We start from the raw sequence: 26,308 nt of genomic DNA on the forward strand, positions 1-26,308 counted from the left end.
TACACAATATATAAACAAATCTCCAAGGTTTGGGAATAAAACAGATCAATAAAAATTAAAATATATATACACGTGATCGTGATTATTTGAAGAGAGGGAGAAACTTTAAACGCCAATTTTATACAGATAGGCCTATTACGTCCTAGATTTACACATGCACTCAGGGATTAATTTTTGGAATAAGGACACCGCCGAGAAACAGGATATTTGCTCTTATGTACTTCGTATTTGGACTTTTTATCATGGTAGCTTACAAAGTTACAATAATTTTCCATTCAAAAGTCTTGCCACAGTCTTTCCTGTAGGCCCTGCAGTAATCATGCAGTTCAAACTTCCCCCTTTTTAAAGTTTTAACATAATTGGCATTTTTCTCATTTTGGGACGGTTTTTATTTCACACTATTCGCATTCAGCGCCTGAAAAACACCCCTTTCCATGTTTTATTATTTTTTTCTTTCGGATGCTTCAAATCTTAAATGGAAGTGACCCCAGCAATGATTCAATTATATATTCTCTATGGACCCCAAGGCCCCAGGCCTCGCAGATGTACGAGACTCCTAATCGTTTTGCATTGCAGTTACTCACATATTACAGTTCTACGCATATCTACGAGTATAGGTAGTTCATCCTCGACTGTACACCGTTTGCTTCAGCCTCGTCGATAGTTTGCGAATTCAGACACTTGTGAATTAACAATTTTCCAAACAGATTTTCTTCCGACTTATTTCAGCCACTTTCACATCTTGAATAACTTATTCGAATGAGAAAAAAACAACATAAAGCTATTAAGAATTTCCTCTTTCGGTGCCTAAGCTTCGTTCTAATAAAATCATATTTTAAACGCATAATCGAATTTGTACATAAGTATACAATCTAAGACTACAGTAATACTCGTGACGTTTTATGGTCTTTCCCTTTATACCCCACAACAAAAATAAGAATGAAGAAGTTATTTTGAAAAGCAATAAGATTTATTTTAAACTTGTAGGCTTTTTTAAAATCTTAGTTTATAGTTGAGCAATCATTGACTGTCCAGTCAACCTGAATGCAAAACCCTCTTATTCAATATACTGGTATTGGATTTTTGTAGGGGGGGGGGGGGTGGGGGAACCCAGGGGTGGGGGGTGCGGGAGCAGAGTGGGGTTTCTTTTTTCCTAAATTTCATGGCAAGCACCCTAAATTCTTGCTTCTCATCAAGATGGGGCACTTTGAGCAGAAAAAAATTACTTCAAACTGTCTAGATATGATGTGCCTCATTCACGCACCCTCCCCCTTTATTAATTGTTTTGTGTGTGTGTATATGTTTTTTTCTTACATGTTCAAATTGGAATTTAAAGATCTGATAAACACTTTAGGTGCATGGATTTTTATGGAACTTGCAATTAATAGTATAATTTCTTTATTTCATTTTCTTTATTTATTTTTATTCATCTATTGATCTATTTTTTTTTTCATTCTTTATTCTTTTTTTTTTTGGGGGGGGGGAGGGGGGGGGGACTACTCCATCCGCCATGATTGTACTTGAAAAAAGAAAACCAAAACCTTTTAGAGATCAGTTATGCATGAAGCAAATAAATGAAATTATGACTGAAATTGACAGAGCACAAATTGGTCACTGAAACTACATGTACTTAATTCACACTACTTATTATCTCCAAATATGGTCAATAGGGGTGATATTCAAATAAGAATTTAATTACAACACAAACAGACATTGCTTTTTTACAACATATATGCATGAGATCATTTATTTAATTTATTTCAAATTGTAGATTTCATCATAAATCTTTAGATTGAATTATGATACAAGCTACATAATGGCGACTATATGTGTTTGTTTGGTAATTCAATTCAATTGAAAATATATTATTGACGTACATATCTTTGTTTGCAGCATGTAGCCAAATTACATTAGTTTTGACAATAAAATACTAGGGCAAAATACATAGGTCAACAAGACAAGATGGCATAATATGAGATAATATTGATGACAAAACATTTTGACATATATAACTTTTCGCAAGTCAGAATGTCCCATAAAAATGAAAATGAGAATTATTTCTTATCTTAAAAATGATAGCTTAAGAAATAAACAACACATGTTTCAAATGCTTAAATTCTTTTTAATCATGCATGAGGAAATACAGATAGAATAATGAGTGAAACAAAAGTGTGATTTGATGAGAGCTTTAACAAGATAATCACATTTCAATATAGTTTGATTCCAGTCTTTGTACATGACACCTCTATCTGGGCAATGATGGATATAATTGATCAAATCTCTGATGGTAGAAAATGATGCGTGATATCCTCAAGCCCCTCATCTGTATGCCAGGGCTCGACATGACTCTACGTTTTTTCTCACCTTCTATATTTTTATCTCTGTCATCTCTGTCCCTTTTTGACACAATGAAGGGGTTATGTGGAATAGCAGTTCATTAAATATAAATAACTTTTTCCTCATTCTCCTTTATGAATGTATTAAAAAGAGGATCTAAGCTCTCCACCTACACATTAATACATGCAGTAGCGTATACAGGATTTTTTAAAGGGGGGGGTTCGAGCTGAATGAAACGTTGAGAAGCAAAAACAAAAACAAAAAGAAAGGTCGTCACCAAAAAGACTGGGTCTTTTCGTACCAGACGAATTTGAAAAGGAAAAAAAAAAAGGGTTTAAAAAAAACTTGAGAAGTGGGGGTGGGTTGACACCTGTAACCCCCCCTCCCCCCCCCCCCCATGTAAGCTACTGAATACATGTTTTGAATTAAACATCCTCCTTGTTCCCTTTTCAAAGCATGCAGTGGGACCCAGCATTCTTGTTTCAAGTGCATAAATTACCAAACTTAAAATACATATTTCAATCATGTATAGAATTATATTTCATTGAAGTTAATATAACAATTTAGCATTGTTGTGTCATGATTGGCAAGTATCCATCAATTGCACAAATCAATTTCATTAAAATTAGAAAATAAAGTGGATGAAGATATCTTCTACAAATGGAGAAACAAAATGGAAATAGATTACATTTTACTCTTCATCTTTACATATTTCCAATAAACATGTTTATGATAAGATAAAGTATTCTCTCCTCTTTTTTTTGCTACTTTTTATATGCTTCTTAAAAGATATGTAAGGAAAGATGCTTAGTTATTAATATATTTATACTAAAATACACTTCAATATGAACCTATTTCCTAATAAATATTCCCTTTCTACTGGGGTTAACGACACTGTCCACTGTATTCCTACTGTTAATGAGTGATAAAATACTTGTATTTCAGCTAAATTGAACTAAACCATATATAATCTAAACATGTAAGGATGTAGGAAAGGAAATGGAACATATATTTCAGGTATACATTTACCTTTAAATTTTCCTATTTCAGTAAATGAAAATGAAAATTATAATCAATATTCACGTTTCCTGCTGGCATTCTTACTTTTTATTATCACAAAATATTGGCTTGATTTACTGATCCTATTATTATGTAAATTTTAAAGTCAAGGCTTCCTTGCTGGTAATGTACTGATCAAATCATTTCTTATATTTTAATAAATCTCTAATGAAAATAGAAATTACGATCAATATACAGAAGTTAGCTGAATGTGTTCCTTCATTCCTTAACTCCATAATATAAGACCAATCAATTTGATTCATCGATCCTATTATTTAATCTTGTGAAGTCAAATATCCCTAGCTAGTACTGAACTGTTCACTTCATGTCAACTATCAAAAGAACTCTATTATTGATGCAGTGTTACCGCATTTCAATTGATTATAATTCTACTACAAAAGTGACAAAAGATGGCATTTACAATGCAATGAAATAATATACATTTTTTTCTTCAATTGAAAACCAATATTTCTTCCAAAATGAAGCCAAGCCTGGAGTTGGTCTGTGGGTAACAGTTTCAACAAAGATACATAAAGTGGTGTTCTCCAGGCAGATGGTCCTTAAGGATAGGTTCCTAAAATTGTACAAGCTCCCTTAATTTCAAGACAAAAATTGCTATACATGGACTGGTGAACCTTACAGACAGAGAAGCCACAGGAGCAGGTTTGAAGTTAGTAGGCCTATTATCAAGAGATAGTTTTTTTTTTAATACACCAGCATGAAAGACCATCAGATTTAAAATAAACTAAAATCATTTTTTACATACAACACACTTGTTAGTTTCTAAAAGATGATTGTGCAATCTTGCTTTAATTTGAAGAACAATACAAACATGTACGCACACAGATCATAAAAAGAATATATTGTGCAATGACACATTGCATTTGAGATGTCACATTTTATTTGTTAAATATTTCATTTCGCATGGATAATATAATCAGATTTTCGGCAAATATTGTGAATTTATTTATTTTTGCAAATTACTGAACAATTAGTAATTTTTATCAGAATCATTCGACATATTATATTCGAACTTACAAACAATTGGTGGACATTTGGTTTGATTCTGTTAAAATTGATATTGTAATATTTACCACAAACAAGCCCAAAAATATAATTTGTTTTTAAAATCAAACTTTGCCCTTAATGTTCAATTCCTATTTAGTCCCACACTAGTCAGTCTATCTGTTAAGGGGAAGTATACTCTGATAAGTTGGTTTTAATAATAGCAGAAAAAATAGAGGTGAAGTTTTTATGACAATCCATCAGAGAATTAGAGAGTTAAGAATATTCTATATTTTTAATTTGCAAAATATGCAAAAGCAGCTCCTCCATATATCATGTAGTATACATTACATAAATTTAAAGTTTTAAAGGAACGTGATGAATACAAATATTTTTCTGGAAGAACATGGTATGAAATGAGGTGTCTGAAGATACATTCATCTCACAATATATTCAATTTTTTTTTTCTAAATGACAATTTGGGAAATTTATATCACACCATATATTATGAAAATGCTGCATGTCTGAGATATTACAAAATTAAAACTTTAAAAGTTCACAACTTTGTTATTCTTCATCAGACAGTCACCAATATTTTTTCTCTGATTTTTCTTATTTTATTAAAACAAACTTATCATCAAAGTGAAAGTCCCCTTTCAGACAAACTCATAATAGACCAAGTGGATAAACCTATGAAGAGGTAATAAGACCATTTGTTCAATCATCAGAAGACAAAATGACAAGCAAGTGGTAATTTAGTTTCAAGTGATGACTTAACCAAATGGCAATGATACTAAACTAACAGCAAAAAAATAGCTGGTGTAACAATATGGTGTGAAATAATGAGGATTAATATTATACCAAAACTTCTAATGCTTTGTTTTGATCATGTGCTATAAAAACTCGAAATATTCATTTAGGCCCTGTAACACAAAACTTAGTGATCAAACTAATCACTCAAAAATCAATCGTATGATCCGTTGCTAGCTTTGTGTTACTTTACATCCCATCAATCGAAAACAATCTTTGGTGTCCTCTTCACAGATTGCTGCTTGACAGGCAAGAAAAACGGAGGAACAGGCAGCTGGCTCACAGCATCATATAGAGGGCAGTCTTTAAACTCGCAGGGGAGATCAGCCCAGATGTACCTGACGGCCAGCGGGAGACCAGAACAGGGGACTTCGATCACAACGGTAGCATTCTGATAGAGGCTCATGATGTTAGTGGTTACCCAGGAAGAGTTACCCTGAAGAGGACAGTCGGCGAAGGATGACGCACAGCAAACCTGAAGATGATTTTAAAAAGATATAAAATTACAATGATAGAGGTGCTATGGTGGAGTAGACAGGGCATCTGGCTGAGAATTAAAAAGCAAAGTGTTCAAAACCACTTGAAAGGGGGCCTGAGTGAAACTGGGTCATAAAAATGTTTTTAAGGTTATGCAGAGCATTACAAATGACTTAGTAGGGACAACTAATAAACTCTGAAGAGATGACTGCTCCTAAAATTTTTACAATATCTTTGTACAAGACTACTTGATAAAAACTGAATTTTTCTATAGTATATATATTTTCTGTTTGGAGCTACTATTGTAACATATTCTGCCGTCAAATAATTATTTGTCAGAAGATATCTAAAAGCTACTGTTCTTATGAATTTCATATATCTGGGTTTATTTACCACAGGAAAAAAAATGTCCAAGCCTTAATGGGGTAAAGTAAACTAGATAATAGGGACTTTTTGATTTGCAAGTTTATTAGTAGACTGCTAAATAAGAAAGTCATAATCACCTGCACCATGGCATACAATTTTGAGGAGTGAACAACGCAAGACACTGAGCATGCCCCAACTCAACTAACATTGCCTGTCATCTCAACTATATTCTTGACAATCACATTAATTTTCTCCAAATAACATCTTAAGTCAGGATGTGAAAGGCAATAGAGGCGCTCGCTTTGTGTATCACAATTTCTAATATGGTAACAGGGCAGCTTTTGGCTGGTATAATGCCAAGCTGGTATATAACCAATTACATAGGGAACATTTTACGTCTAAGTTAATCAGGCATAGTGGCTGACCATATAGATGACAGAAATTACCTTTGGCTCTTTTTATCAAAGTGGAGACAATGGCCGGCAGAGAGGGATTTGAACTTACAACCTTAAAATCATGAGTCCAATGCTATAACCACTACACCACATGACCAAGGTACTCCACTCCACCAACTTTGTATGCACGAAACACGTCACACAGCAGTATACTGCAGCCAACATGCAAATTGAAAGGTTTCTAATATAACATTATGTCTTACATCAAACCCAGCCTTGTTGTTCATCTTGAGCTTTGCTTTTCCATCGTTGAACTGAATGGAAAGGGAAGATGGAGCAGTATAGGAGATGTTGCTTGGGAAAGGGCCTTGGAATGTTGTATAATTCTCCCCATAAGCAACTGCTCTAGCACCTAGCAGTAGCCTAGCCGACACATCCTCTTTGTCACGCGGATGAACACTATATTAAGGAAATGAGAAAACAGTGTGGAACGTCACAGAATTAAAAACTGAAAAGGGAACTCCTGAGGCGTTAATTTAAGTACTGAAATATCTCTAATTTTGTTGTACCTTCGGATTAAAATAAAATCAGAACTCTGCAAATAACCTTAACTTTCCTCTAATCTTTTCGTTCCTCTCATACACTGAACAAGCATGATGTCAGAGCCAAAAAATTGCAAAATAGTGCATACAATGTATGTGCACTGAGAGAAATATCTTGAGATAAAGAGGTATTCTGTAAATTGTCTCACCTTTTTATTTTTACTTTCTTGGAAACTACAACAGAAATTAGAGGGTAATTGTATCTCAATAACTGAATATATCTGTAGTAAAACGGTTTACTACAAAAAATTACTCTTCAGATGCTTTAATAGACAAGATATGAACAACCTAGATGGATCATCAACTGTATTTACTCAAAACTATGCCCCCAATTGCCATTTCCACACCTATCTTCTATGTGCAATTTCAAATTAATAACCCTTTTGACCCATAACATTTGACTTGTGACTAAAAATTATAAGATAATTGTCACTCTCCATATGCACACAGGAGCAAAGTGTAAAGTTGATCCCTCAGGGTAAGTTCTACAAATTAACTACTAATGAGAATAATGATAGCAGTCAGATCTTACTTGGTCTCAAAAAAAGGAATGATATATATCATGGTTGTATGACTAAAAAGTCATAAACAATGATATATGCAAGCACATGTGGGTGTGTTATTTTTTTCATGTGTGCATGAGAGAAAGATAAATTAGGTGTGTGTATTCTGTGTAGACAGAAATATAAATCCCTTTGCTCACAAAATACAAGTTTGAGGTGGAATGTTTGACTTCACTGGGAATGCACACATGGGTCACTATTTGTATTCAAGTTATCAACAATGGAATATTTCTGCTCTATTTGCTATTTTTTCCCCTTTTGTGTGATCATATGATCCAACAAGCCCAACCAGAAAAAAATATATTGTATGTAAAAAGAAAATCTCTCACAAATTTTACAGTATAACTTTCAGTCTTGAAATGCACTCGCTCTTCAATTAATTTATTTTTCACTTGTTATTCCAACACAGCTGAATAAATAATGATGATGATGATAGAGGTTGTCATGATGACGATAATGATGACAATGAACATAATGACAGAAGACAAGGACCCCGTCTTACAAAGAGTATCGATTGATCCGATCATCTTAAACTATATGGAAATCCAACAATTTCATAATTTTTTCCAGGAAATTTGCATGTCCTTTGTAAACAAAGAGAAGCACACTGAATTTTCAAAAAACAAACAAAAAACAATGAATGTATGATTATACACGATACCTAGAAAATATTGTGAACAAACATGCATTTTAGCTGCTGACGTTGCTGGCTTTCCATAGCTGTGGTTGATCGGATCAATCGTAACTCTTTGTAAGACGGTACCCAGAACTTACGGTCCATGGGGTGATTTGAGATCAGGTAAGTCAATGGCAACTGCCATGAAGACATCAGGCATGAGTGGATTAGGAACGTAGCCGTAGTCTGCTGTCTGGTGCCAACGTAAAGCAGTGAAATTAGCATTCCCAGGATATTCTGAATTACAGAGCTTCATGAAAAAAAAATCAGTCAGATGATAATTAAAAATGAAGGTTTATTCACCAGCCAAATTAGCTGGATATCAAACTAGTGAAAGCATTAATATCCTATTTAGAATTCCCTTTTAAAAAATCTCCTTCATACTTTAATGAATGCTGCTCGTATGAAATGTACATGTGACAAAGATAACATTTAGTTTTTGATAATCGACAATTAGTCCAACGAAGAAAGATGAATGTGGTGATGAAAATATATCAAAGTTATGAGCATGAACCTACTTTCCAAATATCTACCAATCATTGTATACAACCATACAATGTTTTTTTTTTTTAAACAAAACTTCAAATTTTGCGAAGGATTTATTGCGACTTTGGTAAAAAATGATAGTCAATGAGTAGCGAAATTGTAAATCTTATAATGGATGCTCAATCCTTTATTGCAATATCATTCATCCATGTAATATATACAGCAATATTTGGTCTCATATTAAAAAATGGTTAATTTTCTACAAATTTAATGTACAAGACATCTGGATAAAAGCTACTGATACAGAAGTGCAAATGTTCACACGTTAAAACATTAATCTAAGGTGGCTTACCTGGACAAAACCAAAAGGAAATTGTGGATTCATGACTCCCCCAGTACTAGTATACCACTCCTTTCTCCAGCTGTTAATCATATGAGGGAACAGACAGTTGTACGTTGATGGGTCATGAACTGCATTATCTTCTCCTAAGAATTAACCAAAACATACAAAGAATTCATGGTAAATCAATATATTGTTATTATTATTATCATAGATTCGTATAATGCTATTTTGTAGCTTTACACAGACCCAACCACTTTTCTAGAAGCTTTGATTTATTTCACACAGTCTAATAACATAGAAATCATGACTTGATGTTTATATTGCATTATTTCTTTGGAATTATATCAATACTACTGAAAGTATGAAGGCTTAATTAATTCAGTTTTCATAATATCTTAATTTTGTTGCATAAAATTGAAATAGTATACTAGTGCTTACATATAGTAACAAGAGAAATATCATTGTTTCAGGGTAGTTTTATTCATAAAGGAGATCTTTACCTTATGATCCAACTATTCATCATTATATCAAGATATTATGAGCTACTTTCTTATCCCAATACCAGGTACTCATCATGCTAAGAGTTGGGATTGTTTTAATCAGTCATAACTAATTTATTCCATCAATAAAAACTAAAAAGTTATTGATGTAAAGTTTTCACCTCGGAGGTTGAGCAAGCTCATCCATCAAAACAATGATAAATGAATGAACTATGATCATATTCAGACTTTAGACATTTTTTTGAACATATTCATAATTCTGGATCATGTTGTTGCTGCCTTGGTGGCTTTCCATGGTTGAGAATGTGTAGATCAATCGCAAGTCTTTGTAAGATGGAGCCTATCAGCCTAGGTTATACCATTGATGGTTTGAAAAGTAGATATTTTACTGTAATCCACCAATCCCATGCCTTTGTTGTATGACCATCGACCAGTGATTCCTAATTCGGTATCAGAAAGCACCTTAGAAGTTACATCTCACTAAATGGATCATGGTATTCCATGATTATGAACTTAATATGAGAAAAAATAATTTTCTTACAATCAAGAATATACTATTTCAAAAAGCTTGTACTTGTGATGAATCAAACTTCATTTGTCCTTTACCAGTGACAGCATAGTATACAAATAACTCATGTTTAGGAGTGCAAAGGATCATCACCTTTCACCAAATTAAGTATTCTGTCCATTGCACTCCTAAACATTATTTGTTTTATATGACACCTAAAGTTAGATCCTTGTCATTTTAATAGAATTTATGAATTAGGATGCATAAGTGCCTGCAGTGAGTGCGAAAGCAGCCTGTTGACTGTCACATACATTTAACAGTAATACACGCTGCAAACTAGAGTGCAGGTAATCATGGCGAGCATGCAATGGACAAAATCATATGGATCCGAAATTGCACAATGAATGGATCCAATATTGCATGAATAATGAAGTCATTGTAAGATGGGCTGAATGATCAATATAAAACAACTAATCAGATGACAAAGATCTATTTAGGTGATAAGTGTGCATGAAAACCTGAAGATAGATCATGATCCAAGTGATTCTTACCTTGGTACCAGATAGCACCTTTAATGCTCATATTAAGGAGAGGATGAATCATTGCGTTCCAAAGGACACTATGACCTTGTGGTCCACCAACACGTTGGGAGACTACAGACTCAGTACCATTGAATGTCTTTTCTGGTCTGGATGAAGACTTATTCAACTTGACTTGATTATCAATCCTGAAAGAACAGCAGAAGACCAGTGTCACACTTTTTCTGAAAAACACTATCCTGTCTAAGTAACCAAGGATATAAAGAACTAAAATATTAAGATAAATGCCACATGGCCTTCAGAATCAACACTGAAAGCGTTAGTGCTATACTTATCGATCGCTTTCATGGATAAATGCAGTCTTGGTATTCAGACCTCCCAAAGAAACTACAAGATATATTGAAACACAGAATAATGTTGCCCGTTCGTATCTTTATTGGTTCTCTACTGAATGCATATACAATGATGGTTCCTCAAGGATATGTATTTGCCCCTTTGTTGTTTAGTCAGATTACCTTACACTGTCTTCCTGTCTCTCTGATGCTGATATATTACAGCTGCTTAGCACCTCAGGAGGTGACCACGCCTCTGCAGGGGTACCACCCCAGTTTGTTGAAATTAAACCAATAGGATACTTAAGGTGATCATGAAGGTCTCGTCCAAAGAACCAACAGACAGCAGAGAAATACAATGCACTCTTGGTATTCAGACCTCCCAAAGAAACTACAAGAAAGATTGTAACACAGAATAATATTACCCGTTTGTATCTGTATTGGTTCTCTACTGAATGCATATACACTGATGGTTCCTCAAGGCTATGTATTGGCCCCTTTGTTGTTTTTAGTCAGATTACCTTAAACTGTCTTCGTGTCTCTCAGGTGTTGATATATTACAGCTGCTTAGCACCTCAGGAGGTGACCACGCCTCTGCAGGAGTACCACCCCAGTTTGTTGAAATTAAACCAATAGGATACTTAAGGTGATCATGAAGGTCTCGTCCAAAGAACCAACATACAGCAGAGAAATAGAACTCAAAGTTGATATTCTGACCTCCCAAAGAAACTACAAGATAAATTACAATACAGATTATCAGAATATTGGTTAAATATTAAAAAAGGTGAACCACAGATATTTTTTTTTATCAAGTCCCCCAGACTAAATAAGAATGATAAGTAATTACTAAGCTAGTAAATACTTATGAACAACAAAAAGGAGTGATTATTGATATTGGACCAAACATGCTTATAAAAAACAGTGATTATTATAACTAACACAAAAAGATTTTCTGGCACAATATTTCCTATTTTCTGACAAGTTATAAAAGGAGGACACTTGCCACCAGCGGGAAAACTTCTAATTTATTTTACAACTTCTTTGGCGAAAAGGAGAGTCGAAAAATTAATAGGTGCAAATGCTCTCTGTGCCTCCACCCAACTCGATCAACACCTAGATAGATATTAAGGTACTACTTAAATAATTAATACCAATAATAGAGAAAAATCTTACCTGGATTGGGCAAAGACCATGGTTTATAAACACTTTGAAGATCATACAAAGGTACAGTTGACTCCACCTCGAACACTGAAAGAACTCGAATAAGAGAATACTGGTATGACTCAAGAAGAGCCTCGGTCCCATTGAATGCCTGGAAGTAATGAATGAACAAAAAAGGCATTAACACCAGAGATGAGTCAAGGTTAGTCTTGGCAAAAAATATTTAAAAAATGAGAAGTCTAACTGTTCACAATAATTATATCTTTTCTGCTTTCAGCTGATCTCAAATTTTTCAAGGAATTTTTGATAAGTTTTCTATTTTCAATGTGAAATCATCTAATTATAGCTGTGTGTTTTCAGCATTTTGCTTATTATAAAATCATCATCACCATCAATACATTTTTAAAGCTAACATCTTACAATAAAAAATAGTAATAATCCATATCAATGCAGCATCCCTCATTCAATCAGGTCATCTGTCGGAAAATATGAGAAGGGATACCAGAGAGCATTTAATGAGAAGACCTGTGCTTTGATTGAAATCACACTTACAGACTTGACATCAAACGCCATGTTACTTTGTCCACTGCAAACCCAAACATCTCCAAAGAGGACATCTTCCAGTGCAATAACTTCTTGAACTCCTTGATTGTCTGACGTTATCTGGATGGTGAAAGGGCCACTTGGAGGTTGGGGGTCAAGGGTCACTTTCCACACACCTTCGCTGGTAAAAGAAGCTGTGATGAATGAAAGTGGAATTAAAAATTTGAAAATTATTTACAATTCTGAACTAAATAGACCTGTTAGTTATTTGGTTAAAATGAAAAAAAGTGAAAAAATAACCAACTTCCAAGTAGCATGGTAAATTTATAATTCTGGTAGCTACCATGGAAACCTTGGTAGGGCATGGTATTTACCATATTGGCTATGCTATTACAATAGGATATTTAGGGGAAACAAAAGTAAGGCAATGGAAAAGTAGAAAGCAAGAAACCAAGGGGCTGGCAAAGAGAAAATAAAAAAGGGAATGGTGAGGGAGAGGTAAGCAAAATGGGGGGAGGGGAGGAAGAGAAGGGAAAAGAAAAATAAAAAAGATCCTGGTAAGGTTGGGGGTAATTAATTCATTTTATGATATTAATGGTGTTGAATCAACCCCTCAACCCATTAGATGTGGAGTCCCACAAGGTTCATTATTAGGCCCGCTCCTCTCTATTTTATATATCAATTATTTACAGAATTCCTCTTCAGTATTGTCTTTTATTCTATTTGCTGATTACTCCAATATTTTTTGCTCCCATCATAACCCCAATACCCTTTCAAATATTAAAACTGAACTAACAGCTGTTTTTGATTGGATACAGGCCAATAAATTGTCCCATAACGTTGATAAAACTAAGTTTTACCCAGTTGTATACTTATAAATAATAAAATCATCTCCCAGGTTGATTCTACCAAATTTTTAGGTATATTTATCGACAGTAAACTAACATGGCAGGTACAGATTGATTCCTTATGTAAAATATTATCCCGTAACACTGGTGTGATAAAAAAACTGAAACATTTTGTACCCTTTCAAGTGTTGCATACACTTTATTTTGCTCTAAGCTTGCCCTATTTCAATTACTGTATTCTAACCTGGGGTAATAGCTCCAAAACCCTCTTGGATTAAATTAACATTGTCCAAAAGCGTGTTATAAGAATAATCAATAACGCTGGATTTTGTGCTCAAACAAATGACCTTTTTATAATTGCAAAATCTTGAAAATATCTGATTTATATTTGTACAACCTTGGTATATTTATGTTCAAACTTAAGAATGATAATTTACCAGATGCCTTTGCGCCATTATTTCAACGCAATTTCATTTTACACTCCCATTCAACTAGACAAGCTAACCATTACCACCTCCCACAAACCTGAACCTTTTTTGCTAATACCACTTTTACTACAACAGGACCCAAATTCTGGAATAGCCTAAATAACGAACTGGTTGATAGGCCCTCTCTCAATTCTTCAAACATAAGCTTAAGTTATACCTCTTAGAGAGGTAGTATGCTGGATCGTACTGATGACTGCAAATAATTATAATTATGTTTTTCTATTCTTTCTTTCTTATACTCTCTACTATTTATCCCTTGACCCCCTCCCCCCTCCGTCTTTTGGGTCGTTTTCCATTTTCATTTTATCTTACTATTTTCATATTTATTCTCTTTCTACTCCATCATTTTCTGGTAACTTGATGCCTTTTGATATATTTTGTGTATAACAATCTATGTAATAAATATGTATTCCGTTTCCACATTTTTTCGCTCAAAGTAATAACTTACATTTTCTCCCAATGGGAGCCTAATTTTCTACAAGCTCTGCTCTTTATTTAGGCTCCTCACTTTTTTTTACATTTTGTAGTCTTAGTGTACCTTATGTTAAATACTTATGTTAGATAGTTAATTTGATCATTGATACACTATGTTTACGAATACATTTGTTTTGTACTTTTGTATATTATATTATTTGTTTTAAAAGTGGAATAAATACATGAATGAATGAATGAATACAATTACCTGTGGTAGCTGTTGTGGTGTATTTCACACCCTTGAATAGTAGTGTTATCTGAGCACCTTTGACGGCATACCCCCATATCACTGCATGATCAGGACCTCTCTGCAAGACCATATGGTCCGAATAGTATGCTGCTAGCCTGAATGAATCTGATAAACAATCAAGAGGAAAAAAAACAATACAAATAACAATATTATGAATTCTACATAAGAGATAAGGGTGTAATTCCTAAATTCATCAGTGAATACATTAATAGGGTCAGGGGAAGAGATATAAATATAATACCCCCTTTTTCAACAAAATTTCTTTTGAAAATGAGCTAAATTTGATACAGGGTATGAAAACTCAATTTCTTTCATATAGTACACTTCATCAAATCAGATGATTAACCCACTCGATTCAATGAACAAGGTTATGATATATTAACCATGAATTAGAAAGTGAAAACTTAAAATAATCCAATCATGGAGTTTTTCACACACACACACAAAAAAAATCCACAATACAGTCAATAAAATGGTGACTCTCAAACTTTTGTTTTGTTTTCTTTTTTTTTAAATATCATAAAGCAGTATCATGTTAGAATGTTGGATAGGTTACCGGTATAAAAAAAAGAAAAAAAGTCTATGATCTAAAAAAAGATTTAAATGAATAAACTGGAAGGAAAAACACTTTTCCCATTTTCGCATCCATTTAAATAGGGTCTAAAGCTAAATAAATTTTCAATCAACTGATCAACATTCATGAAATCAGAATAAAAGTAGTCTTTCTAACGTTTGTCCCCTCCCAAATGTTTTCAAACCTCGTTGCGTTGTGTGTGAGGAAGGCCATGGTGATAGAGTTAAACTACAACATCTAGACATAAGTAGACTTAGTAGAGAATAGAGATAAGTGGAATTTACCTTGAACAGTAGCACCATCAGTTGCAGAATATGAAATTTGGCAAGTGGCGATGACGAACAAACAAATCCAGTGCCAGTGGATGTTATTGAATGTTCTCATCATGATGACTGCTCAGCTCAGTCAGACTCAGAGTCAGACTTCTAAAAAAAGTATTTTTTTTTAAAGCTCTGGAGACGTCGCCGCTGCCGTGCCGCAGTAAGACTTAATATCACTTAAGTCAAAGTCGGTGCTCAATCATTGACTAGCTTGGACCTGTCTTTGTTTGCCTTGGTCTTGGTGCACACTTCCACAATCTGTTAGATTTAGAAATTAGAATTTAGAGAGCGTGTTAACTGTTAACGCCTATTTTCTAATAATTGACAATGTCAATGCAATATTCAGTCTTCACTGGTCTTCAGACATGTCAGAAGAAGTTGAGCTTCACATATTACAGTCTACGGCTAGCCATGGAATTGACACCAAATAATCATTGACGAGTTGTTCAAAGACAAAGTCTGCTTTCTGAGACAATCGGGCATTCATGAGATGATATTGAGAGGCATCTATTTCCTATCCACCCCAAGCCAAGGCCCATCCACGTCGTGCAAGGAAGGCCATTCACTCTCGATCTCGTCGATATCGCAGCGATGTTGTTTGCATCTTGATCACATGACTTTGAGGAAGCGAGTCAGGTGACCTACACCGTACCGGTATAAATGCCAAGTCAACATAAACTTCTCATCATTCGATCCTTCAACTTAATAAGTCAGGCAAGGCTTCAACAACAGAAATGTTGCTTTCGGAAGTCCATATTTTACAGCTTTTTTGGCTGTTAGCCTGCGGGACAATCTATAGTTCTGGTGAGTTTATTTGGCACGTAATTTGTTTAAAATTATCCTTCGAGTTCCAATCAATACTATAGCTATAAACATGATAAACATGATGATAAATCCAACACTCCCACACTAAACAGACGTCCTAACTAACCTCGCAGTGATGGAAAAATGAATACATGACGGATTCTAATTGCATTGATTTTATGTCTTTTCGTCTTTTGATGACAGTACATTAGTAAATTAACTAACAATACATACATGATAATGTAATGATCAGAGAAGATTGCCTATGATTATGAGTGATTCTCGTGTGTTTTCATAGAATTTTTTGCTGGCTACGATACCCCAGCCAACATAAGTAGCGCATCTAATTTTGTCCGAAGGAGAGCAGCAATAGACATTCTACTTTGATCGATGAACAGGCTTAGTCCTACAACATCGTTGGAGTAAACTAAACTAAACTAATGATAATTGATAATAGTAACACAATGATATTAATTATTTTTTAATTATAATGATTAATGTGCTCATATATTATGCTGATATTTATGAATGAGAATTTGATATTATTAGACCTATATATTCATCAAATTTATTACTATTATTGATGAGTAAGAAAAAAGGGAGAACAAGAAAGAAAAGGGGGGAAATATCCCCAGAGTCGAGTCCCAGTTGTATTGTGTGTCTGGACCATCGATTTTAAACAGCCATTTGGAAAAGTTAACACAAAAAATTCCATCCATATTTAGTTTAGATCTAGATCTAAACTGTTTTTAAGCATTATTATCAATGATTATAGAGAAAAAAACCAGAGAAGGTAACAACTATTGAATTAATATTTTTTTGTATTAGAATCCAAACCCAAAAAGAAGGCTTCAAAATTTCAAAGTGTTTGGTCCCCACCCCCATCCTACTAATTTCTGAATATTATGTAAAAATTCACAGATTTTATCAATGTTGCCCCATTCACCATGTATGGTGCCCTCAAAACGTATTGCTCATTACGCCATGCACTGCCTCAACTGAGACGGCTTGTATATAACCTGATTGTAGAAACAACCCCAAAGTCAAGATATTCACTTGCCCTACTGTTAACAGAATACTAGTAAACCTGTATTGTTCTCCCAGTGTTCTCCCTTGATTCCTCCCATGGTAGCTTTACAGAAATGTATTATATTTGCTATTATTATTATTAATTTGTAAGTATTATTAATCTCTAATAATGGTGATATTGATGATAATATGATAATATCATACAGGGGGGCACACATGCACATTTGGGTAAAAATTGCATTTTTACATTACAAATTTTGATCATTGCTCTCAAATCCACCAATGATATCAAATTTGTAGTATGGTAGTACATTTATCATATCCCAAGAAGTATAGTGAGTGATTGTATTACCGACCGGCCTTGTATTACCGAACGCGCGCATCGTACGCGTCAGAAAATAATTTCATACGCTCAAAACTTTGCAACATCCTTCCAAGGGAAACTTGAATAGAAAGATGATGAAAGTGGTCAAAAACACATTTTAAAAGTCTTAATATTCTAATAATAAAATATGGTCAAAATAGCTCATCTGTGATTTTGTTGGTTTCTCAATTTTTCCCACAGGAAACACACGTTCGGTAATACGATACCTTTTTCAAATGACCAAAATATTTCACATGCGAAGAGGGGTCCGATTGGAAGCTAATATCATAAAAAAGAAAAAAAAAATCAGCAAAATTTTTACATAACGGTTTATATATTTTGTAGGTAATTGTGTATTTATGGTGAAAGTTTGATGAATTTCATGAGAACAATGTGTTTGATATGATTGAATTCATGAAAAGTGTTCGGTAATACGATCCACTACCATATATTGTTCATTCTGTTACATTTACAGATTCATAAATTGTAAAGGAGTAAATCTTTATCCTCCCGCGATTTCATTCCTGCAGTTTTAATTTCTGAACTAATTAGTATTTTGTTATTTTGAATCATAGCGGGCTCATTGCGATTGGCCTCCTACTATGCCAGTCATATGGTACTGCAGATGGAACCACACAGTGCTGTCATCTGGGGCTATTCTGGTCTTGGAGCCAACATCACCCTTGAACTCAAAGGAAAACTATATCAGACAGTAGCAGGAAGTGGTCAGTATTTTCTTTCCAGTGACCAGAAATACTTATCTCTGGATTGAACCCCTCCCCCCCCCCTCCCCCTAAAATAAAAATCATAAAACGGCATGAAACATAAATGTGCATTGTATTTTGGTGTCATCAAACATAATTCTAAAAGCATTTGTGAAGCATTAGCCTACATGTAAATTTTATTGCAAATTGATAGATTTGTTAAGCCTGTCAGACAGATAACATGTGGATCGATCCTACTAAGTGTTAGAATTGACTCTACTTGTTTACTCCTTTTATATGGATAGTTTTTGTTATGAAATAAGATTTAAAGGCAGAACATCCTTCCGACACACTTTCAGAAATACATATCAATTGAGTTAATAGAATTTTGCCTAATTAGAATTGCCCATGATTTAAATTTTATAATGATATATACTCTCTCATCTGCTATAAGTGCTATCTGTTTGATCACTTTCACCAACATATTGATTACATTGTGCTGATAGAACGTTTCTCAATTCCTCAGCGAAAGACCAGGAAATCACTCTCTTTATACTGAGGTTGGCAATGTCAGTCAGGTTGAAAATGTCTTGTCTTTTATGCACATTTTTGTTCAAAGTCTATTGATGTGAATGGTTTCATTGTTTGCTCTAATATTTATATATTTAGAATGCAAATACACATTCTTCAAATTCTATAACGTTATTGTGTACCTATAGTATGTTTCCTTGGAGTAGGTATTCACTGTACCTATTCTGAAGCTTTTCCTTACTTTTATTTTTGCCACCAATATGTATCTCAGATGGAACATAATATGGTTTCTATATATTTATCATTTACATATGGTACAAATTGGCATTCTATCACTAAAACCCAGATCAATACATTAGTAGGCCTACCATTTGTTTGATGCATCCAGTGAGTCAAAGAATGCTAACTACTGGTTCTGTACAATTCACAGCTACTTTTACCAGCGAAGGGGTGTGGAAAGTGACCCTTGACCCCCAACCTCCAAGTGGTCCTTTCACCATCCAGATAACGTCAGACAATCAAGGAGTTCAAGAAGTTACTGCACTGGAAGATGTTCTCTTTGGAGATGTTTGGGTTTGCAGTGGACAAAGTAACATGGCGTTTGATGTCAAGCAGGTAATGTTAGATTTCATTTATTTTTTATCATAGTGAATTTCATAAATTTACTTAAAACGTATATTAGCTTCTGGATATGATTGATGTGATTTTTATTATAGTATTTAGAAGGTGTTGTATTTGGAGAAAGGTTGAAAATGACACTGGAAAATTGCCCCCAGATGCAAAAAAAAAAACCTATATAGTTACTCTAATGGGCAAAGTTCATTTTTTATTTCTATCTTTTTAAAAAAGAATTTTAAATTTATGCCTTCATAATTCAAGGTAAAGCATAATAAGCATTCCCCATGAATATTTGTTATTGTTTTATTTTTTTCATTACTGTTTCTTTGATGTTTTAAATGAATTTTCCTTCCCCCCCCCCCCCTTACAGGCTTTTAATGGCTCAGCATCCATAGATCAGTCTTACCAATACACTGATATTAGGGTTCTTTCAATCTATCAAAATGATTCAGCTGTACCGTACTATGATATCCCAGCACTATATAAACCTTGGTCAAGACCGGATCCTGGTAAGTCTATGTTGTGAGAAGATGAGTTTCTATTACTCCCCGTTATTTGCAATACAAGGATATCTAGACTTTGTCTAAATTAATTCAAGAGAAGTAGGTTTAAACTCGAACACATTATGATGAATAATGATGCTGAAATTTATGAAGGGCTTTTAACAATAGTCTCTAAGCGCTGTTTATACATAGAAATCATACAGAGTAGCTAGTACATAACTAAGTATTATATTAGTTACATAGAACACATATGGGCAATCGTTTTGTATGACCTTTACACTACAGTTCAAATTATTTCCATATTACTTTTTTTTTATTGAAAGCTGCCTGTGTACATATTTCCAGAGTGCAGTTGTAAGAAAATAATATGCCCTGTATTACACTGAATCTCATTGTAATTTTGTCAACAAGTACCCCTGTAAAGTTGACCTAATAGCAAGTCTGTATGGTGACTCATTTCCTCTCATAGCTACATAATAGCCTGGCAGTCAAAGGGGGTGTTTGGTAAAACTGTTTGTAAAGCTACTCATGCTTATTATTATTATAATTATTATTGTTGTTATTGTTACTACTACTATTATTATTATTGTTATTATTATTATTATGATGAGGATTATTATTATCATTATTATTATTATTATTAATAATAATATTATCATTATTATTTTTTTATTAATTATCATTACTATTATCATTATTGTTATTTTTATCATCATTATTATTATTGTTACTTTATAAGTGCCTAGAACCTGTGGGCTACATATTGACATTTTCAATATATTACTACTGACATTTTTCATGTTAATTTTGCATTATATTGTATTTTTCTTTTGTAGATGTGCTGGGGAAGGGAGCACAAGGATTTCTGTATTTCTCAGCCCTCTGTTGGTTCTATGGCGTCAATCTATACAACCATCTCAGGTACCCGATAGGCCTGATCTCGTCAAACTGGGGCGGGACCCCAGTAGAAGCATGGTCATCCCCGGATGTTCTTGCAAAGTGCCATGTAGACCCACACAGGTGAGAAGATGCAATGGCCTGGGGGCGGTTTCACAGAGAGCTAAGAGTGACTTAAACTTGCTCTAAAATTTCAAGTGGGATATGGTATATAATGCATCACCATGCATGGTCAGATCGTGCTCAAGGAAAGATGCCTGGTATTGTGTATTCTTCAGTGATATAATGGGAACTTGGATGACAAAATAGGGAAAAGCCTATTTTTTAAAATAAGACGGTGCAAGGTGAATTGTAAAGGAGGCCTGCTGAAGCTTGCAGTCTTGCAAGCAAAAGCTTACCAAGCAACGAGTAAATTTTCATGATTGTGGATGGAAGAACATTTTCTCATGTAAAGGAGGAGGTATTAAGGTATAAAAGAAGCAAGCTATATATGTAGAGTACAAGATGTTTGAAGGAGAGACATTATTACATTTCTTTGTAAAAAGGAAACTATGATACTTTCTGTGACTCACCTTCAAGTCATATGAGGCAACTTGTTTATAAGATAGAAATAATCAGAAGCAGAATAAATGTATAAAATGAAAAAAAAAGTTGAGAAAATTGTATTTTAGTGTAAGCATGACTATTATTATATACATGTAACTTATTGGCAATTCTGGGTCTATAAATGACTTATTCTTGCTAAAAATATTTGGAAATCAAAATGATTGTATAATTGTCAATGTCCTTCTTTCATTCTATAGCAGTGTTATGAAGCAGGAAACAGCTATCAAGACTGACCTTAATAAAGAAACACTTAGAGGTCCCCATGATCACAGTTGGCTATGGAATGCCATGATACACCCAATGATTAATATGACCATCAAGGGAGCAATTTGGTATCAGGGTAAGCTTCTCATTTATAAAGTTTTAATTTCTCTGAGATCATGGACCTAATAGGTCTGTGCAGCATGCACAGATAGAAATAAAACATATATGGTAGTACTAGTAGTAGAAGTGTTGGTATAAGTAGCAGTCACAGTAGTAGTAGTATTGGTGATAGAAACAAAAACAGTAGTAGTAGTAGTAATAGTAGAAGTAGCAGCAGCAGTAGCACTAGTAGTAGTCGTCATTGTTGTAGTAGTGGTAGTAGTAGTAGTAGTAGTAGTAGTAGTAGCAGTAGCGGCAGCGGCAGCAGCAGCAGAAGTAGTAGTAGGAAGAAGTGACAGAAGAAATGTAGAACTGTTAGCAGTGGTGTGTTTTTCTGACAAAAGCCTCCATTTTCATCATTTTTTCAGGTGAAGCCAACACTCCATCTCCAGCGAGTTATAAGTGCCTCTTCCCCGCCATGATAGAAGATTGGCGAGCTAAATGGTCTGAGGGTACAGGTGGCCAGACAAACCCATCTTTCCCATTTGGATTCGTTCAGGTGAATCAATATCTGTAATAAGGATGATGGTGATGATGATGATGATGATGATGATGATAATGATGATGATGATAGTGATGATGATGATGATGATAGTGATGATAATGATGATGATGATGATGATAATAATGATGGTGATGATGATGATGATATGATGATGATGATGATAGTAATGATGATGATGATGATGATGATAGTAATGATGATGATGATGATGATGATGATGATGATGATGATGATAGTTATGATGATGATATGATGATGATGATAATGTAAAAATCCATTAACAAAGTATTATGCAGCAGGAGCTTGTCATTAACTGGAAACATATATCTCTTTTTTTAAAGATATGTACATCAGAGTTTCCACTTACCAAACCATCACAGAACTATCCTGTCCTGAGGTGGCACCAGACTGCGGATAATGGATTCGTTCCTAATCCTCAACAGGACAATGTTTTCATGGCTGTTACTATTGATTTGCCAGATACCAGCTCGCCGTATGGAGCGTAAGTAGACATCCTATTGAGCCTCTTCAGAGGAAGCATCACTCAGAAGGGTATAGGGATTTTATCATTCATTTGAGTTGAACAGTGTCTGTTTAATACCAAGAAATGAAATATAATTACTTGATGTCACAGTGGGAAGTATTTTATGAAAGAGCTTTTTGTCTGTTTTATCCGGTGACATTACATTTGCTCCTGCGAATTGCTCTGGGCTCTATTTCGTGTAATAGATGGGTTAGGGTTGTAATAGGGTTTTATGTTAGGTTTAGGATAGGGTATAATGTTAAATCCAGGGTTGAAGTTGGCCCTTCCATTAGTGTGTGGAATTTACTGCGAAGCAATTTCACCAGATCAAGTGTCATGGAACCGTTTTATCCAACAAGTCTTTTTTATGTGACGTAGTAATAGTCAGACTTGTGTGCTTCTCAGCCAATCGAAATCAAGGAAAATTTGCAGACAACAAAAGTTTATGAAACGCTCTCCTGGGAAGTGATCCATGAAAGGACTTCTTGGCTGTGTAATCAGACAAAATCTGTTTAATCCGACAGTTGTTATAGTCAGACACCTGCCTGTGCTTTCATCCTATCAAAATCAAGCAAAGTGCTCGTGAATGGCAAAACTGTTCTTTCTATGAAGATTGAGCCACTTTATTCTCAAGTCAAATAAAACCTTATTTCACTATTATTGGACAGAATAAATGCTAAACTTTTATATATTTTTTCTTTTGCCATTTTATAGCAAAGTTACCATAATGGTATATTTCATGCAGCATGGCTTAGCACTAGGCAGTTGCTGTATTGTAAAAACATCTTCAACAATGTAAGGTACATAGGAATTGAAGTGCCCTTTTTTGTAATTCTAGGGTCCATCCACGTTATAAGCAGGATGTAGCCAACAGATTGACCTTAGGGGCACGAGCTGTTGCATACGGAGAAAAGGGTGTGGTGTACCAAGGTCCGTTTCCTACTGCCGTCATACGCATCGCTTCGTCAGACCTTCTTATTGAGTTTGACGATGGCAAAGATGTTCTTAGGATGAACAATGCAAGTTCTTTTGATGTAAGTAGTCTTTTTGTTTTCTCACTGTCATTCCCCTTATCAAGGATCAAATGACCAAGCATAGATATTAAAGTATGTTACAGATTTTCACTACTATTGAAAAAAAGAAAGCAGAAAATGTTTAAGCTTTTACTAGATATTTTGGAAGTTATACGATAATCACTTTCTAGAAATGTTTTCGAAAATTCCCCCATCTCTCTTTAAAAAATTTAGGAAAAAAAAGTACTCCTGCTGATCCCACGGAAAGAGGGAGGCTTCTTGGCGTTTATCATGGCAGTAAGGAAGTAACAAGATAACCAATAACATTTAACAGCTTGAGCACTGTCTCTTTGAATTTTCAGGCATGTTGCAATTCATCTGTTGAAGACTGCCCTCTAGCAGGACTTTCATCACCATGGAAACCAGTCACATCAGGGTACGAGCTCGGTAGAGCACACATCTCTTTTCAAGATCCTTGTGCCGCCATAGGAGAAAGAGCTTCGGTAGTTCGTTATAGCTGGCGCGACATGCCATGTGCTGGCTACAAGAAATGTCAGCTCTATGATGCCAGCTCAAATCTACCTGTCCCACCCTTCAGAATGGTTGTTGAAGATAATCACCTTCGCAAACCTAAAATTCAATTCATTCCTTGAGGTATTTATATATAATTTATGTGGGAATTGCCACAGATGTCTAAAACCATTTCAACATCATTTTTTTTGTTCTTAAGTCATTTATGTATTATTATTATTATTTACATACACCCAGGAAATTCAAGCAAAAGTTGATATTTGCCAAACATCATAAAATTCACGGTATCTTATAAAATATTTGTGCTATCATGACGAATTTGATATCAAACAAATGTCATGCCCCTTCATCACATTGCTTTGTCATCAGGAGCTGAAAAATGATTAGGTGTCATTTCTTCCCAAAAAATCTTCATATTTTAGACAAATTAAAAATAAAAACTTCCAAAAACATTTCATATTTGTGCTAGTTACTTCTCAACACAAGCGTTTCAGATTACACTTTTTTGTTCAGTGGTGACATATGATAGAAAATGTAATATAAATCATAAATTTGACATTTATATATTTCTATGAAACAATGTTTGAAAATATAATAACAAACAATAGAATACATTTGACACGAATATAACTTTTTTTCTTCAAAGTAAATTCCACCTGAAATAAACTTTGATCCCAACGGTATCCCAATCATGTGAAAGAGCTTAATACGTTCTTTCATTTTGATACCAAATTCGTCATAGTAGTATCTGTATTTCTGAAGATATAGTAAATTTACGATGTTTGGCAAGCGAACAAATTTCACTTAATTCCATGGATGTATTTAAACTTTTGGCCTCAACTATATATATATATATATATATATATATATATATATGGTTGACTGCATACACAGTCATTTTGGTTAATCAGGAAAGTATTCAACAAAGAAATTTATGCCAAAAAATTGCTATCAGCCAACTGTATGGTATGCAAGGGTTTTTCAGTATCTTTTAACAGTTCTCAGTGAAAAATAATTTACCTATCACTTCACAAAATGCTTACCTGTGAAATCATTATGTATAATCTTTTTATCAACATTAATATATGATCTAAACTTAGATCGATACTTTAAAGAACCAGCTAATGAAACCACCAAATACAGACTGCAACTCCTAAATAAATGTTATTTTATTGTTATTGAATAATCTCATCTTCTCAGAAAACAAGACATATCTCACATTTAAGATTTTGCTGCCAACTTGTAGAATTTTACTCACAAGACACCTCAAAACTATTCTGAAATCCCACTTTTCATTGATTGCAATATTAGGTTAGTTTAGATGACATATAGGCTTATTCTTTATTGTGGAATTTAAATTTTTAATATTCAGATTTTCTATATTATGCAATAATTTTACCTCTTTTTTTTATAGATCTCATTCTAGTCTCTTGATTATTCTTTTTAAATTTTTAAGTCATGTCCAATTAATACTACATTCATGTGTAATTTCCATCTTTATGTCCCGAGTACTGCAGTATGACATTTGTATAAGTAGAAAGCAGTGCAATCGTAGATCTACATCTTTGTGTAACAGGCCTTAATATTTTTAGGGCAAGGCATCTTTTAAAAACTATACAGTTTGATATTACAGTATAAATGGGAAATCTTTAAAAGGGCAT

General features: G+C 34.1%; 2 protein-coding genes across 3 annotated transcripts; one reads left to right on the top strand and one right to left on the bottom strand.

Annotated features, from left to right (window-relative positions):
• Positions 1-4,198: 4,198 nt before the first annotated feature.
• LOC129254033 (sialate O-acetylesterase-like) lies at positions 4,199-16,290 on the bottom strand. Of its 2 annotated transcripts, XM_064095094.1 has the most exons (11): positions 16,179-16,290; positions 15,621-16,115; positions 14,721-14,867; positions 12,712-12,896; positions 12,172-12,310; positions 11,520-11,727; positions 10,679-10,854; positions 9,129-9,262; positions 8,389-8,540; positions 6,713-6,908; positions 4,199-5,686 (listed from the first exon to the last, which is right to left on the bottom strand). In XM_064095094.1, exons 2-11 carry the CDS (start codon positions 15,721-15,723, stop codon positions 5,411-5,413), a joined length of 1,716 nt encoding a protein of 571 aa, XP_063951164.1. In that variant the 5' UTR covers positions 15,724-16,115; positions 16,179-16,290; the 3' UTR covers positions 4,199-5,410. The 2 variants fall into 2 exon arrangements, with proteins under 2 accessions (XP_063951164.1, XP_063951165.1); XM_064095095.1 differs by lacking the exon at positions 11,520-11,727 and adding an exon at positions 11,182-11,389 and having other exon boundaries at positions 15,621-16,277.
• Positions 16,001-25,306, top strand: LOC129254034 (sialate O-acetylesterase-like). The gene is made up of 10 exons (XM_054892481.2): positions 16,001-16,460; positions 18,429-18,578; positions 19,519-19,703; positions 20,077-20,215; positions 21,046-21,229; positions 21,910-22,052; positions 22,444-22,574; positions 22,922-23,082; positions 23,942-24,137; positions 24,479-25,306. Exons 1-10 carry the CDS (start codon positions 16,391-16,393, stop codon positions 24,767-24,769), a joined length of 1,650 nt encoding a protein of 549 aa, XP_054748456.2. The 5' UTR covers positions 16,001-16,390; the 3' UTR covers positions 24,770-25,306.
• The last annotated feature ends 1,002 nt before the right edge of the window (positions 25,307-26,308 follow it).

This window comes from Lytechinus pictus, chromosome 2 (assembly GCF_037042905.1).
Source record: "Lytechinus pictus isolate F3 Inbred chromosome 2, Lp3.0, whole genome shotgun sequence".
NCBI classification, from domain to species: Eukaryota; Metazoa; Echinodermata; class Echinoidea; order Temnopleuroida; family Toxopneustidae; genus Lytechinus; species Lytechinus pictus.